The following is a 14970-nucleotide window of genomic DNA, read 5'->3' as shown; positions in this document are numbered from 1 at the left end:
TCAGTGAAAACGAAAACTACAAATACGGATACCGATAGGGACAATAATCTTGACCATGACCGAGGTAATGATAAAACAGTTACTTTTCATTTTTTTTAGCCAGCCAACTTTTTTTTTTGACCACAAGGTGCACCGTCGAAAACCGGTTTATTTGCATTCTCGTAAACGAACCGATTAGTGTCAGCGTCCCGGTGCACTTCCATTCATGTGTTTTGCAGCCCCCCAGTGCTGTCCACTTTCTCGGTCGGTGCTTATCGCGCTACGTTTGTACGGGAGGACGGCTTGGCCTCTTGGGGCCCCCTTCGATCGAACAGGTGGTTCACGATTCGTTGCACGCAACGAGTGGAATCGTTTTCGAAGAGGCAACACACTAACGAATGGTCAACTTGGAAGACCTCTTCAAGCATGCACGACAGACAGGGCGACAGGGCACGTCATTATTTACGGATGATGGATTTATCGAGACCTATGAGGACCTGTAGTGGATTCTATTGTCCATTCTAATTATTCTCGTTAAATTTGACGAGTATCAACCTTTTTTATAGCCGTTTGCGTTGATGAGCCCGTTTTATGTTGCTAATCGTACGGCCATAATTATCAATCACGTGTCTGGTACTTCCGCAAGGAAGGTCCTAATTGAGCTGTTTGTACAACCTTTGCCTTTTGACATGACTCTAATGAGCCCCACCGTGGTGCTAATGTTTTCAATCGACGCTACTTAGTAGCAAACTGTTTGCATATTCAAATCGAATGCAAATATGCACGCGTGCCACCAAGAACCTACTCGTAAACGCAATTTTGGCCGGATGGTAAATTGTTAAAATTGGTTCCGCCGGACCCGTTATCGGTGTGAAGTTGCATTATCTTTTCGGCAAACGCGTGTCTGGCAGCAAAAACGTGACCGACACCACACCCGCTTTCTTATCGGACATGACGTCGGGGGGGTCGTTAAAGAAATAACTCGAATTGTACGATCCGGCGCGCTGGAAACAGTTGAATGGACGAGGAACGCAATCACGCTATGAATAAATATACGAAGAAACGGAACTGATGGTGTGCTCTAGAGACGCATGAATTCGGGGGCAATTTTGGAGGTTTCATTTTATTACACGACTTTATTTCTCCATTAACGCCATGGTTTTAATTATTCGTTCATGCGTCCAATCCAAATGAAAGACATGGTGCACTGGTCTACAAAATAATCAATACTTTTGCTCCATTTTATTGCTCTCAGCTCATGGGTTTTACATGATATTCGTATTATACTTTCCGATTGGTTTCCTTAGCTTATTGGCTTGGTTCTCTTTTAGAGCGCTTTTCTCCCAGGTTCTACCTGCATGATATTGTTCTGCTGAAGCTGATCATAAGGAGGTTTTTTTTTTTGAGTGGAAAATGGAATCGATGCGGACAGGGAAAGGGGTATGATGCCACTTCACGCTCGCTCGCGCATGTTTTCACCGGCGGGATGATGATGATAACGCCAACCGAATGAGATAGATTCTTTCGTTAACATGTTACAGTGACGATAAAGGAAGAGACTCTACTGGCTAACCAACACTCCACGCTGCAGCCTCGAATGGTTCGACCCAATTTAGTTGACGGCGTTGAAATACTCCTTGGACTTGTGCGGATCGGCAACCATCGTCTTGCTGCCTGGCTTCCAGTTTGCCGGGCACACCTCACCGTTCGTGTCGGTGAAGATAAACGCCTCTACCAGGCGCAGCGTTTCATCAACACTGCGTCCAACCGGAAGATCATTTACCGTCATCTGGCGCAAATTACCCTTGCCATCGATGATGAACAGACCGCGGAATGGAACACCGGTTTCCTCCTGCAACACCCCGTAGTCCCGGGCGATCTTCATCGATTTGTCCGCCAACAGCGGGATCTGCAGCTCACCCAAACCGCCCTGCTTGCGCGGCGTGTTGATCCAGGCCAGATGGGCAAAATGGCTGTCGGTCGAGCAGGCGATCACCTCGCAGTTTTTCTGCCGGAACTCGTTCACGCGATCGGAAAAGGCGACAATTTCCGTCGGGCACACGAAGGTGAAATCGAGCGGATAGAAGAACAGCACCACGTACTTGCCGGCGTAATCCGAGAGGCTGATTTCTTTAAACTGTCCATTGACCACGGCGGTGCCGGAGAAGGCGGGTGCGGGTTTTTGTAGTTCCAGAGGCATGGTGTGCTAATTGTGAGGAGGAAAATCAATGAAAGAAAAGCCACGTTTCAGACGTTACTCCAAAGGTTCACAAAAGCGATCACGGTGCGTTTGATGCAGCAACAATTAACCTTCGTACGCGGAAAAACCGGTTATGGCGGCGTCATACGATTGCCGGCTATTGCGTAATTCCGAAACATATGATTTCGGCCGGTGGCCATACACAGCGGAAACTGTATGGTAAATTCATCCCTCAATTACCTTCGAACACAAGCGCGCGTCTTTTTCTCTTGCGCCCAAACCGAAACGTGGATGGAAAACTTTCACATCATCCGCCCATTGTTACCAGCCACCGTGGGAACAAGCAGTTTCAGCTGATAGATAAAAGACCACTGCAGAAGAAGCGGACATTATCCAACGAAGCGAAACTTTCACTTTTTACGAGAACATTCGCAGCACGCTCTCTTCCGCTGGAAGGATGTGCGGTTTGTGGTGGAAGCAATGGAAGAAATCTTGCTGGCATTTATTTGAAAAAAAAAAAGAAACACACACACGCTAGTCAATCATTTCCCGCTGCCGGCGGTGGATGTTGGGATGAAAAAATGGCGTCACACGCGAACCTCGGAGCAATTATGGCGAAAGGGAGACCAAAGGAGGTGCTCCCCAAACCAGGAAGGCAGAAGATGCAGGAAGTGCCACCCTTTTTCTAATCTTCTCTACGTAATAGCCGCCCGAGCAGCGAGCGTGTATTTAACACGAGCAAAGCGGATGAACGAGGAATGATTCAAACTATCGCAATTCGTCGCTGCCTGCCCGATGTGTGTTGTTCGAGTTTAGAAACTACTAGAAACAAGCTCCCAGGCTACGCTATTGTGTCGCACATGGGGAATGGATTTTTACAATCGTCATGGCAACAGAAGGTCGACCTTGTGTTGAATACCCTTCGGCAGACGCACAAACACGATAGAATATCGGGGTTGTACTTGTAAAAAATCGATTGTTTTCCATCGATTCCGGACTGTCGATTTGAAAGGCACTCCACTTCAGGGAACCAAAAAAAATCCCTTTAGCTCGGGAGTTTTTTGGCGTCGGTCTTTCCAATGTGAGCAATGGCGTCCACATAGCTTAGGGAGTGAATTAAAATAGTTTCAATTTATCCTCCCCCTAAATGCCTTCAAACCTAACGTAGGCTTAGTCCAATCAATTATCCACAATTACTCAGACCTTGGGAGGCCGAGTCACGTTTGAAAAGAATTTCATCATGCCGTAGCATTTTGCAGAGCCAAATTGGCACAAATTAACATTCTACTTTGCAATACGCATCTCTCCGTAGAAGTTATAAAATAAAACTTACCTTGCTGCGGATGATTCACGACGAAATACGAGACGAGAAAATTACACAAACTACACTTCGTCGGCGCAGTACAAAAATGCCGGCAGTTTGAACTAGCGTGCGAACACAGTGAAAATCGCCGTACAGTTAACATAATTGGAAGGGGTACAGTGACGACAATTTTCGAGAGAACAGTCATCGTTTATACCTCTAGCTTCATTACGTCAACTGTTCAAATACTTTTTTTTAACTATTTTAAAAGTTTTGTCAGAGTAAATTGCTGTACGGTGTGCTATATACGAAATGTGTATATATATGCTAATATTGGTCTTATAAATCAATTAATGGTAATCTTATTCCGGTAAAAACTCAATATATAACCCCCCAACACCTTTTTTTGCAGGACCCTGAAAATTAGACCCATGGATTGGTGACATGTATAAGCAAATGGGTTAGCTCAGAGGTTTTTTGCTTACTTTTATTCAACTAGCATATAAAATCAAATGACTGGCAAAAACAAAGAAATCAGTAGTTAAATTGATTAGAGTAATAAAGTTTCTACGTTTTTTTTACCAGACGTAATTTTGGGGCTGCCTATCAGTATTCAAACGTGTTTAGAATGGATAAATCTCGGCATTTCAAGATTACCGGAACCCACGTTGGTCTCTGAACTGTGTAAAAAATCCGTTGGCTTATGTTATGAGGTGTGGGGGCTTGTATAGCAAATACTTTTTGCTGTAACAAGATGTATGTAACAAATGTATTTAAGTGGGATGGAGCTTGGGGGTTGTTGAGTGTGTGGGGTTTTTGGGATGGGGAGGGGGTTGTTGGAGGGGCTGATATTTTGATTAACCCCCCTCCACCCCACAAACGACCAATTGGATTGCAAATCGGGTTGTGGCGTGAGGGGCGGGGTTGATATTTTGCATAAGCCCTTCCCCACCCAACATCCAATTGAATTACAAACCAACCTATGCTGTATGACGAGGGCTTAAATAAAAGCCATCGAACGTTTCCCAAAGACATAAGATTAGATTTGTAAAAAAGCACCTTACTGAACCATACATTCTGGGTACGGTTTATACTACAAAAAACTGCTCTTTTCATCATGTACTATTCATTATCGGAAGACGGATGTACTATTCGTTGGAGGAAGAAAAAATAGTAGAGGGAGGGGTATATATTGAGTTTTTACCCTTATTCCTTCCACGCTTGATCATTGAAGCAGCCCTGAACACCCGCTAAATCTCAATCAACTATGGTTGGCATCATAACGGTCATCAGGTCATAATTATTTTAACCATTTTTTATTTCACTAATTTAGGTTCTTTTTTTGCTGATAAACTGTATGTGAATAATATTCTTTCATTGCTCTTTTTAGATTTTCTTCTGTTTTCCCTTCGAATAAGTAGAAACAATAATGTTGGTCACATGTGAAAATAGTAGGTGGTAATATAACATTAGATTACCGATTGGAAATGGCGTTAAGAAATTACCAAGTAGCTTTGGAAAATGAAAATGAAGAAATTCAGATTCCTTGCTCGAGAGCCTACGGGACTTGTCTAGTTTCGATGTGAAATGACTTCACTTGGTAAGGCCATTTTATTGAAATACATACTACTTTGAGATACAGTAGATTACTACTGTAGATGAGGAAGATCTCGAATGATTTACATTGCGATACAATAATTATGAACTTTGAAAGGCTCTGCTTGAATACAAATTGGAACATTCGTTAGAGGAAATCGGTGCTGACGATCTTTTACGAATAAAAGCTATCCTTGATGGCCGATTCCCAGAAAACTCTAGTTTATCATTAAGGGAGGATTTGCAAAAACAAGGCTTCACGAAGTTGGAGAATTTTTATGATTATTTGCAGGTTTTGTGCATTTCAATTGAAAGTTAGCTAGCAACGTAATGAGATTATCAAGTACTGAATGAAAAAGCCAATAACGGATGGAACATAGGGGTAATTTGTAAAGAATGCATACCAATTGGTTTGCGATACTAGCAACACCCATAACACGAAAGTATAACAAAATATATTAAAATTAAGAGAAATTGCTGTCTAACAAAACAACAGTTAGTACTTTTTCATCATACGATAAACAAGTTTAGTTGCGTATAGAAAGATTCGGCAATGTTTCTGGAAAATGAAACACTAAATGTTACATTATATGCAACGTACTTGTTCAACGAAAGGAAGGTAAGCAATTTATCAAATCCTTTGATTGAAATGAGTTTAAAACCTTTGATATGTTCGTAGCAAAAAGATCATTTAGAGTAAAATATGTTCCACTAGTAAAACTTCAAAAACCCTTAATCACATTTGTCATAAAAGAAGCAAAATGAACACCTTGATAGGAATTGGACCAAACTGTGCAAAGTCCACCAAAACAGCTTCACTATAAAGAATGGAACAAACGAGCAAATGCACCCTATTTTTCTCACTTTTGAAACATAACACAGCCAAAAAACGTCACTCAACAAGTTTAACTCGATGTTCAACTGCCGATTGCTGTTGTAACTTTATATTCAGACCACATCAGCTTCACATTTTAGCGCTCTTAAGGAAATGTACAGCACATCGCTTATTCTGGCAGTTTCAACACCTGAGCGGCTTCCTTCTTCATTGCTTCACGTTTCTTGCTCGAGATCTGAGCGGCGATGCGATCCAGATCCCGCTGGCCTTGGCTGGTCAGTTTGCGGCCTCCGTCTGCGTGCCTTTCGATCAGCTTGATGGCTTCCAATGCTTGAACAGCTTTACGGGTAGCGCTACCGTCGGAACGGCAGAAGTGCGACGGACGCACACCGTTGCGCTGGCGTCCTCCATAAATGCGGCAGATCGAGCCAACACCGGCTGGGCTGTGGTGATACAGGCGTCGCAGGATCGAGGCACAGCGCACATAGAACCAGTCCGGATCCGTTGGCGCAAGCTCCTTGTACTTGGCGGTCTTGATAAGATCGACGTATTCCGGAACCTTCAGCTTGCCGGACCTGGTGAAACAATAAGAGGCGAATGATGACAGATGTTTCGAACGCACTGTACAAGGCTAGCTTAATTCTTACTTTTTCAGGAAAAGGGCAACGCCCTCAACCACTTTGTCTTGATCGACGTCCTTAACGGTGATTCCAGGCATCTGCAAAAGAAAATAATGTTTTCATTTGACAAGTCAACCTTCCGGCACAGATCAGCAGCCATCAACCAATAGAACACAACACAACCGAGTAACTTTTCAACGGTAAAAACCATTCGACACATGGCAGCACGTAAATAGTTTCATTTGCACCACTATCGCTGCTAGTTCTTGAACTATTTCAGCACAAGCTACATTATTTTAATCAAGTTTTCTCACATTTACGATACTTTTTCGTCAGATTCGCAGTTTACGTACCTTTCAGTATCAAGCGCAACCGGAAAAAGAGATGGGTAATGGCGTGAAGTTTGACATGTGTCATTAGAAGCGCAACGTTCCATCAACATCCGGAACGTACAGAACGACAGCATCATAGCCCCTAACTGTCATGCTGTAAAGATGCGAAATTTTCACGTTACAATCATAAAAATTGATTCATTTAGGGTTGTTTCTTTTTAAATTTCTAATGATCATATGTTATTTGTAAATGATTGATTTTTTTTATCTCTTTTAAGTTTAATAAAACAATATTAGGGCAACTGAGTTATATGAATATTCCTTTAATGCTGCTTTTAAACTTTTAAAGCAGGAGTATGAGATTTGCTTTAGTCGGTAATATTTTGTACAACATATTCAAAAAATGAACCTTAAAAGAAGGAAAAAGAAGCAATGGCTTCAACAAAATTGCTCATTTTTTTATTTAAAACTATAACTAAACAAATTTAAAAAGGATTCAAATTATTTGTATTTATTTTTTACATTTTAATTATTTTATGTCTAGCTCACTTTCAAATTCTTGCCACCATTTTTTGAACTCGTCAACTTTCTGCTTTGGATTTATTTCCCTTCGAGGCTTGCGCCAATCCTTAGTGTCTAGTCCAAGAATGCCCGCAATGGTTTCCTTTAATTTTGAGAAATAAAAAATAGTAACAATACGTTATATTACATTAAAAAGCTAGAATAATTTGCTTACCGTCGCAAATGTGACTGGAAACGCTTCTTGGTCTTCGATTACATGAGCGAACCCATTCTCCATATTGAAGTTAACCCAAAAGTACGGCAATCCTTTCGGAATCGTTTTTCGCACATTAAAACCGTCCACATTATGCAGTTTTTTGTTCATGCACCATTCTGTTTCGGACTCCAAAATGGCCTTTTTGAAATAAAATGGAGCCATTTCATAATTCTTAGCCGGTACACATTGAATATACATGTGAGGATTGCGGTTCAAATAACGGACGGTTTCAAAGAATACCACTTCCATTTGGTGCTTGGTAAACATTCGAATCAATGCCTTGCAAACATCCACTATTTCTCGATGTACGTCCTCGTCTACCTGAGTAAGCGAAGAGAAGTGTCCAACGGGAGCTATAATACAATGCTTCGGTTGAAGAGCTCGCCACGCTGGAACAGCAAGGAAAACATTTTTCCCCATAGAAATCAGCTGATCATGGCCAAATTTAGCAGATTCTAGGCATCTCTCACAGTCTGCTTGTACTTTGCTCATGCGGTTCATATCTCGAATAGCTCGTTCTTCAATCGCACCAGAGTCACCCGTTGAAGTAGATGCTTTTTGATGATCAAATATATTATCCAGACTTTTCCCTTCGCCCATTTTGGAGGAAACTTTGAAAAACTGTGCATCCATTTCATAATTCTCGTGTCGTTCCGATCGAAACTTGTCCGATAGATCGGAACCTGGTGGTAGGCTTTGTTCATAACGTTTATGCTTTTTGTATTGATTATCATGCTTCGACTCACTAGCGTGTTTACTGTAGGTATATGTAACCACATCTTCGGAGTGCGGTTTTCGCTTTTGAGCTCGTTCATGTAACGATCCCTCAACTTTCTTTTGATGTAAGTCATTTCGATATTCTTTTGCTTTTTTTAGCTGGATCTTTAAGCTTTCCGCTTGTGCCGTGTTTCCTAGCAATTCTGCCTTAATAATTTTAGCGCCCAATGCATTCATTTCCTCGTCCGTTAACTGTCTCTCATCCGTGTTTAGAGATTTGGTCTCGGTTTCGACTATTTTTGTTGTTTGTTTTCCTTGATCTGAGTTATCGTACTGCTTTGATTCCAGGACATTTTTCGTTGATTTTTTCCACCCACTTGTAGTTTGGTTCTGTTGTCGACTTGAAACAAAACTGGATTGCTTGTATTCGTCATCTCCAAAGTCGTTGTCGTTAGCTGGTTTACGGAAGCTTGGTAATCCTGTACCACCATTTTTCCAGTAGGGATTTAGCTCACGAACGCTAGTTTTTGGATCGTATTGATCATTTACAGCATTTTTGGAATCCTTGATTTTTGGTTCCTTAGTATAAGTAGGAATCGACATGGCATTCATCCAATCGTCTCTTTCCTGAACTTTTTGTGGAAGTTTCTGAGCCAATTCTGCTGAATTTACCATATTCTGCGAAGTGGTAGGCAATGCTTCAATCCACTCGTCGCTTTCACTTCCTGAATTGGAAGATGTTGAATATCGTCTGTGGCGCTTATGCTTCTTATCCTTTTTCAATTTCTTTTCCTTTCTGGTTTTGTGGGACTTTTTCTCCTTTTTTTTGTGCTTTTTTCGTTTATATTCTTTCTCATTGTCCGAACTGGAAGATCCCATCTTGGAGATGTATATTCTAAAACAAAACCTTATATTATATTACCTCTATAAAGTTATTGCAGTGCAAGTTTTCAGAAGAATACACACGATAGAAATAATGTTTGCAATATAAAATACAATATTCGATGTAATATGCAGCAATCGTCGAATCTTAACTAATGTAAACACTGTTTATTCAACTTCGTTGGCCTGCAAACAAGTAAACAAGTATCGTTTCTTCAATTAGTTTCGACAGTGTTTGAAGTATACAAGTGGAATTTAGTTCTTATTCATGCTCCAACTAAATTCAAACGAAGGTAACTTTAAAACAATAACGCATTCCCAAACAAACTTTTACCAAAACAAACATCATAAGCCGTTGTAAATAACAACAAAATAGAAGTACCCAGATGAAATGTATACACATGACAGCTATGAATATTGTGCACAAGAATTAGCATTTAAATTAATGATCAATATAATATACTAAGTTGATTAATTAAAAACCCAAATATCATTGTTTGTTCTTGGTCTCTATTTCTTATCCCGATGCTTAGCACAATGTGGCAAACTGTTTTTGTGTCTTTTTGTTACTTCGCATAAATCCTCGTCTGTGGCGTTACAATTCATGATCTAAAAGAACGCATTCTGCACATCGAAAATAAAGTGAAAAAATCGGCAATTGATTATTGTTTTTATAGGATGTAATGTCAATAGATGATCTCGGTTTTCGTCGTCGCGTGCGGGCTTGAATTTCGATTAATACAAAATACGGTTTCATTTTAAAAAATCGGACCGTCAATCAAACGTCACGTTTTGGTGACAGAGTTGTCATTTCGGACGCTCCTACTGCCACGGCCTAAAAAACAAAGAGTGGCATCTTCGACGCATTTTTCCATTTTATTTGCACTCTGTGCGTTCTGTGTTCTTTACTTTTATTTTACACTTGTTTATGTTATTTGAGAAAACTAAGTTTTGTTGTGTTGTGTAGCTTAACATGAGGTGGTGATGAGAAGAAGCTCAAACAAATGTTGTAAGTGGGCAACAAACCGCTAGCAGGCGCATTCTCTCACCTACATTGAAGCTAGTGCTGTAGTGACTGAAATTTACGTTCATTCGAGCAAATCGGGCTTCATTGCGCTACTTAACATTGCAATTAACATCCGTGAAACCCAGCGAGACTGTATAGAAAATGTTCTCTAAGAAGAAGAAAAAACCTCAAATTTCCTTTCCGAGTAACTTTGAGCATCGTGTGCATACGGGCTTCGATAAGCGAGAGGGTCGATACGTCGGGCTACCATTGCAATGGGCGTCGATCGTGGGCAATAATCAGATACTGAAATCATCGAACCGCCCGCTGCCGTTGGTGGATCCATCGGAAATCACTCCCACAGAGATTTTGGATTTAAAGACCATCGTGAGACCACATGGACAAGGGATTAGCGGCCCGGTAGGCGCTCAACCAGAACCGGGCAAGCTGGTCCTGCCAAAAACATCCAATGTAGCACGTTCGAACTCTCTTCGAAGCTCGAGTCCACCTCGCGTTCGTCGAGGGGACCTGCGTGCTAATACTAATGTGCCACCATCAGTGCCAGAGGAGCCCATGCAGCAACCGCAACAACAGCTCGGTGGAGGACAATCACCTTTCCCAGGAATGAATAGCAACAGCTTCCCTGCGCCTAAGGGAGGCAACTTATCGTCAACCGGTGGAAGCTACCCATTGATGCCACCGGCTGGGAACGTACTGGAAACGAATTTTAATAATAATTTCGATTCACACCATCCACAACTGCACCAGCAGCAACAGTTATCGTCCCAGCAGCATGGTATCGCGCAGCAAGTTTCAGGAACTCACATGCACATGCATATGCAGCAGCAGCAGCAACAGCAACAGCAAAAGCAGCAACAACAGCTACAACAGCATCAACACCACATGCATCCTCACCATCCTCAAGCGGGTCCTGTTGGAGGAAATGCACAGCCAGCTTCAAGCCTCGCGATTACTTCGCATATGAATGGGGGCAATTTGCTAGCGAGCAACTCTAACATGTCTATGGTTGCATCGACCAACGGCACAGGTTCGAACGGAAATCTCTCCAATCCGGTCAGTGTGCTAACGGAAACATCCTCATTGTACCACAACAGGTAAGTGTTTTTTGATGACGGAGGGCGTATGTGTTTAATTGTAGTATATTTTACCCATTATGCTTATAATGTGCCATTATTATCCTACTATTTCACGACTTTTCGCTTATGAATCGTTTTTATGTTCTCCACGTTTATTTATTTTTCAAATTACCTGGACTGTGTGTCGTCCAGCTGTTGTTGCAAACACTGAATACTGCTGTTAGGCCGCTAAAGCAAAACAATAAAGATTAATTTAACGTCCGATGCTTAGTTATAAAGCACATCAATATTTTAGTATTAACTAAAAGTTCGCAATTCAACGTTACCAACAATAATCTAGTATGGTTCAGATTTAAAACGCCAATATATGTGCAATAATAATAGTAAGCATAATATCAATATCTATAATTTTGTTTCCAATTATGGCTGTTATTGTTAAATTTTTATTAATTATCATTTCATCAACTTTAGAATCATTGTAATAACTCATCGTCGAATTTTAAACTTGCCTGCAATTGATGTTTTAAATTATTGGTGGCGATCTGTGGTAGCGTTAATCAGTAAAAATAAATTGAATGATCGGCAGACAAAATGAGAATAGTGGCTGATTTGTCGTGGTTAATAGATCTTATGTTGTTAAATGTTAGCTTTAAACAAAGATTTGCAGGAATCATTGTCTTTCTAATGTTGAACAGCCATGCAGTAAAAGAAATCAACTTGCTTGTTCTCGTGTTTGCTTATGGGGAGGCTAACCATGCGTGACACTTTGACGATATGCAACTGGTTCAAAGAAAAGCATCGTATTGCTAAAATTGATGAACCAGAACCAGTCTCTGAGTGTACAATTTCATTTGCAATTGCATTGGTTTTACCACCGGATCGTTGCATCAATCGAACCGTGCCTCCAATGTTCCAATGTTTGAAAGTGCCAGACTCCATTTCGCGCGAACAAATCGAGTCTTAGTTGTTACACTTTCTTTCTCTACCTTTTCCATTTCTGTATGTTTGCTTTATTCATGAACGAATGATGAACGATCCAATGAATTTTGATCGTAATTGATTATCCTTTGCATTGGTATGGTAATAGGAACTTTGATTAAAAAAATATAAAAATATATACCTTTAAAATAGTTATGAATTTTTCATTGGAATGAGTACAAGACGTTATTGCCAGCTATCAGGATTGATTGAACAGGTTTACATTCTACGAGCATTTCTTTTCATGTCTTGTAACGGATTCTAATCCTGCTCCTTGATCCTTTATGTATGAAACCTTTATGTTTGATATAAGAATGCAATGACTATCTTGTTTATGCAATAAAATAAGTACACTGACGTTGGTTCGTTTTCTTTACAGGTCACAGAAATCCTCGCCAACCGAATCCGAAGGAGTACACCGCCAATATCCTAATGCGCCGTCATACACCGGTCAGCCAGTACCGGGTGGCAATAACAATTTCCACGGTACCGCTGGTGCTGTCGGCACCCATCCATCGGTTCCCCCGCCTTTGCACAGTAAACCGCAGGGACAAAATAATCCTTTGGCATCCGGTGGAATGGATGGTCCGACGGCGAATAATCACGGTGTGCTGAATCACGGCCAGCAGAGTGATAGCAGCAATGGCAATCATCTACCACCAGGACCGGGTCACCATCACCATCATCATCATCATCATCCACACGCAATGATGGGTTCGGGGGCATCTGCCACTCCACAACCGGCGGGGTCACAAATGTCTCCAACTGGCGGATTCCACAACTCCAATGCTCATCATCATCACCATCATTTAACACAGCAGCAGCAGCAGCAGCAACAACAAATGCCAACACCGTTACATATCGGAACTAATCAGATTCCAAATCACCACCATCATCATAATCATAATGCAAATATTCACAACCAGAAAATGCCGTCTCCATCGTCGGTGTCTTCTGCTGGAGCTGCCATAGGAGGAGGAGCTGCCTCAACGGATCAGAACGCGGCGTTCAATAACAACACAATCAGTAACGCCAAGAGTAATTCACGTGCATCTAGCTCTAGCGGTGGAAATGTATCCGTGGCTCAAAGCACCGCTTCCACCACGCAAAGTGGTCAGCAACAACCTCCAATAAAAACTGAGCAGCGGCTCACCCATGAACAGGTAATAGAATTTTTTTTCATGCAAAAGAAGTTATGCATTCGTTTTATTTTTGCATTAAACTTGCCTCTTTGCTTTTACAGTTCCGAGCTGCCCTTCAAATGGTGGTTTCGGCAGGTGATCCGCGCGAGAATCTTGAAAATTACACTAAAATTGGAGAAGGCTCCACCGGTACCGTGTGCATTGCGACGGATAAATCAACGGGTAAGATATTGCACACAGCTGTTACAGGCTGTTTGTGTGGCACTCATGGCATCCTTTTTGCTTCATTTCATAGGGCGCCAAGTAGCAGTTAAACAGATGGACCTAAGAAAGCAACAGCGGCGTGAGTTGCTGTTCAACGAGGTCGTTATTATGCGTGATTATCACCATCCTAACATCGTGGAAACGTACAGCAGCTTTCTCGTTAATGATGAGCTGTGGGTTGTAATGGAGTTTTTGGAAGGTGGAGCACTCACCGATATTGTGACGCACTCCCGCATGGACGAAGAGCAGATTGCAACGGTCTGCAAGCAGTGCCTTAAAGCGCTGTCTTATCTCCACTCACAGGTACATCGTGTTTTCGCGCAATCGCGTGTATCGCTGGATCGCTAATGATTTTCTTTTTGTGGGCTCTTATAGGGTGTCATCCATCGAGACATAAAATCAGATTCAATCCTGCTGGCCTCCGACGGGCGCGTGAAGCTGTCCGATTTTGGTTTCTGCGCGCAAGTGTCGCAAGAGTTGCCGAAACGCAAATCACTAGTCGGTACACCGTACTGGATGTCGCCGGAGGTGATTTCCCGATTGCCGTACGGTCCCGAAGTGGACATCTGGTCGCTGGGCATTATGGTCATCGAGATGATCGATGGTGAGCCGCCCTTCTTTAACGAGCCGCCACTGCAAGCTATGAGACGCATTCGCGACATGCCACCACCGAAGTTGAAAAATTCCCACAAAGTGTCAAGTAGACTGCAAAACTTCCTCGATCGCATGCTGGTGCGTGATCCAGTTCAGCGTGCCACAGCAGCCGAATTACTCGCGCATCCCTTCTTGCGGCAAGCCGGGCCACCCTCACTGCTGGTGCCATTGATGCGTGGGGCACGTCACAGCAATTGCTGAGACTCAACCAGCAGCAGGGAAACTTATCTGATTGAGCCATTCATAACCAAAAGTATATGACATTATGCCGCAACCTTTGGACGCATTTTCATTCGACAGTAAGTGAATGTAAGTGAACGTATTTTGAAACATTATTATTTTTAATTTGTCTACGAAATGTTAGAGTTTGGCAGGGGTTCTTCTTAATACCGTGCCGGTTGCATTTATGACGGACAACGGAATCAGCAAATATTTGTTATTTGTACAACAGGCGTGTGGTATAAACGCGAACAGTGTTGTAAGAAAATCTTTGCTCGTTTTGTGATTTTATCATGTTTGTTATAAAAAAAAACATGAAATCTCTTACACGAATCTTGAAATTGTATTGCATTAAGTAGCTTAAGAAC

General features: G+C 41.9%; 4 protein-coding genes across 6 annotated transcripts; 1 reads left to right on the top strand and 3 right to left on the bottom strand.

The window, feature by feature from the left end:
* Nucleotides 1-1190: 1190 nt before the first annotated feature.
* Nucleotides 1191-3617, bottom strand: LOC128720354 (peroxiredoxin 1). Its single transcript, XM_053814018.1, has 2 exons — nucleotides 3513-3617; nucleotides 1191-2185 (listed from the first exon to the last, which is right to left on the bottom strand). The coding sequence occupies exon 2, from the start codon at nucleotides 2177-2179 to the stop codon at nucleotides 1592-1594; it is 588 nt and encodes a 195-aa protein (XP_053669993.1). The 5' UTR covers nucleotides 2180-2185; nucleotides 3513-3617; the 3' UTR covers nucleotides 1191-1591.
* A 2371-nt stretch (nucleotides 3618-5988) lies between these two features.
* LOC128722208 (40S ribosomal protein S19a) lies at nucleotides 5989-6917 on the bottom strand. Its single transcript, XM_053816063.1, has 3 exons — nucleotides 6887-6917; nucleotides 6561-6631; nucleotides 5989-6488 (listed from the first exon to the last, which is right to left on the bottom strand). Exons 2-3 carry the CDS (start codon nucleotides 6629-6631, stop codon nucleotides 6083-6085), a joined length of 477 nt encoding a protein of 158 aa, XP_053672038.1. The 5' UTR covers nucleotides 6887-6917; the 3' UTR covers nucleotides 5989-6082.
* A 477-nt stretch (nucleotides 6918-7394) lies between these two features.
* On the bottom strand, nucleotides 7395-9560 carry LOC128731446 (CWF19-like protein 2). 3 transcript variants are annotated; one of them, XM_053824570.1, is made up of 3 exons: nucleotides 9327-9560; nucleotides 7602-9267; nucleotides 7395-7529 (listed from the first exon to the last, which is right to left on the bottom strand). In XM_053824570.1, exons 2-3 carry the CDS (start codon nucleotides 9237-9239, stop codon nucleotides 7395-7397), a joined length of 1773 nt encoding a protein of 590 aa, XP_053680545.1. In that variant the 5' UTR covers nucleotides 9240-9267; nucleotides 9327-9560. The 3 variants fall into 3 exon arrangements, with proteins under 3 accessions (XP_053680545.1, XP_053680543.1, XP_053680544.1); XM_053824568.1 differs by having other exon boundaries at nucleotides 7602-9255; XM_053824569.1 differs by having other exon boundaries at nucleotides 7602-9560.
* Nucleotides 9561-10410: 850 nt separating this feature from the next.
* On the top strand, nucleotides 10411-14584 carry LOC128731855 (serine/threonine-protein kinase PAK mbt). The gene is made up of 5 exons (XM_053825004.1): nucleotides 10411-11363; nucleotides 12703-13486; nucleotides 13567-13687; nucleotides 13761-14032; nucleotides 14105-14584. Exons 1-5 carry the CDS (start codon nucleotides 10411-10413, stop codon nucleotides 14582-14584), a joined length of 2610 nt encoding a protein of 869 aa, XP_053680979.1.
* The last annotated feature ends 386 nt before the right edge of the window (nucleotides 14585-14970 follow it).

The sequence above is a fragment of the Anopheles nili genome, chromosome 2 (genome assembly GCF_943737925.1).
Source record: "Anopheles nili chromosome 2, idAnoNiliSN_F5_01, whole genome shotgun sequence".
In the NCBI taxonomy this organism is placed as follows: domain Eukaryota; kingdom Metazoa; phylum Arthropoda; class Insecta; order Diptera; family Culicidae; genus Anopheles; species Anopheles nili.
Note: the sequence above shows the minus strand (reverse complement) of the source record. Positions and strands in the feature narration are given on the sequence as shown.

Coding starts and splice junctions, on each gene's coding strand:
- LOC128720354 (XM_053814018.1), bottom strand. CDS start 2,179: ATGCCTCTGGAACTACAAAAACCCGCACCCGCCTTCTCCGGCACCGCC.
- LOC128722208 (XM_053816063.1), bottom strand. CDS start 6,631: ATGCCTGGAATCACCGTTAAGGACGTCGATCAAGACAAAGTGGTTGAG. Junction 6,489..6,560: donor GTTGCCCTTTTCCTGAAAAA/GTAAGAATTAAG, acceptor TTGTTTCACCAG/GTCCGGCAAGCTGAAGGTTC.
- LOC128731446 (XM_053824569.1), bottom strand. CDS start 9,239: ATGGGATCTTCCAGTTCGGACAATGAGAAAGAATATAAACGAAAAAAG. Junction 7,530..7,601: donor TTCCAGTCACATTTGCGACG/GTAAGCAAATTA, acceptor TCAAAATTAAAG/GAAACCATTGCGGGCATTCT.
- LOC128731855 (XM_053825004.1), top strand. CDS start 10,411: ATGTTCTCTAAGAAGAAGAAAAAACCTCAAATTTCCTTTCCGAGTAAC. Junction 13,487..13,566: donor AGCGGCTCACCCATGAACAG/GTAATAGAATTT, acceptor TTGCTTTTACAG/TTCCGAGCTGCCCTTCAAAT. Junction 13,688..13,760: donor TGCGACGGATAAATCAACGG/GTAAGATATTGC, acceptor TTCATTTCATAG/GGCGCCAAGTAGCAGTTAAA.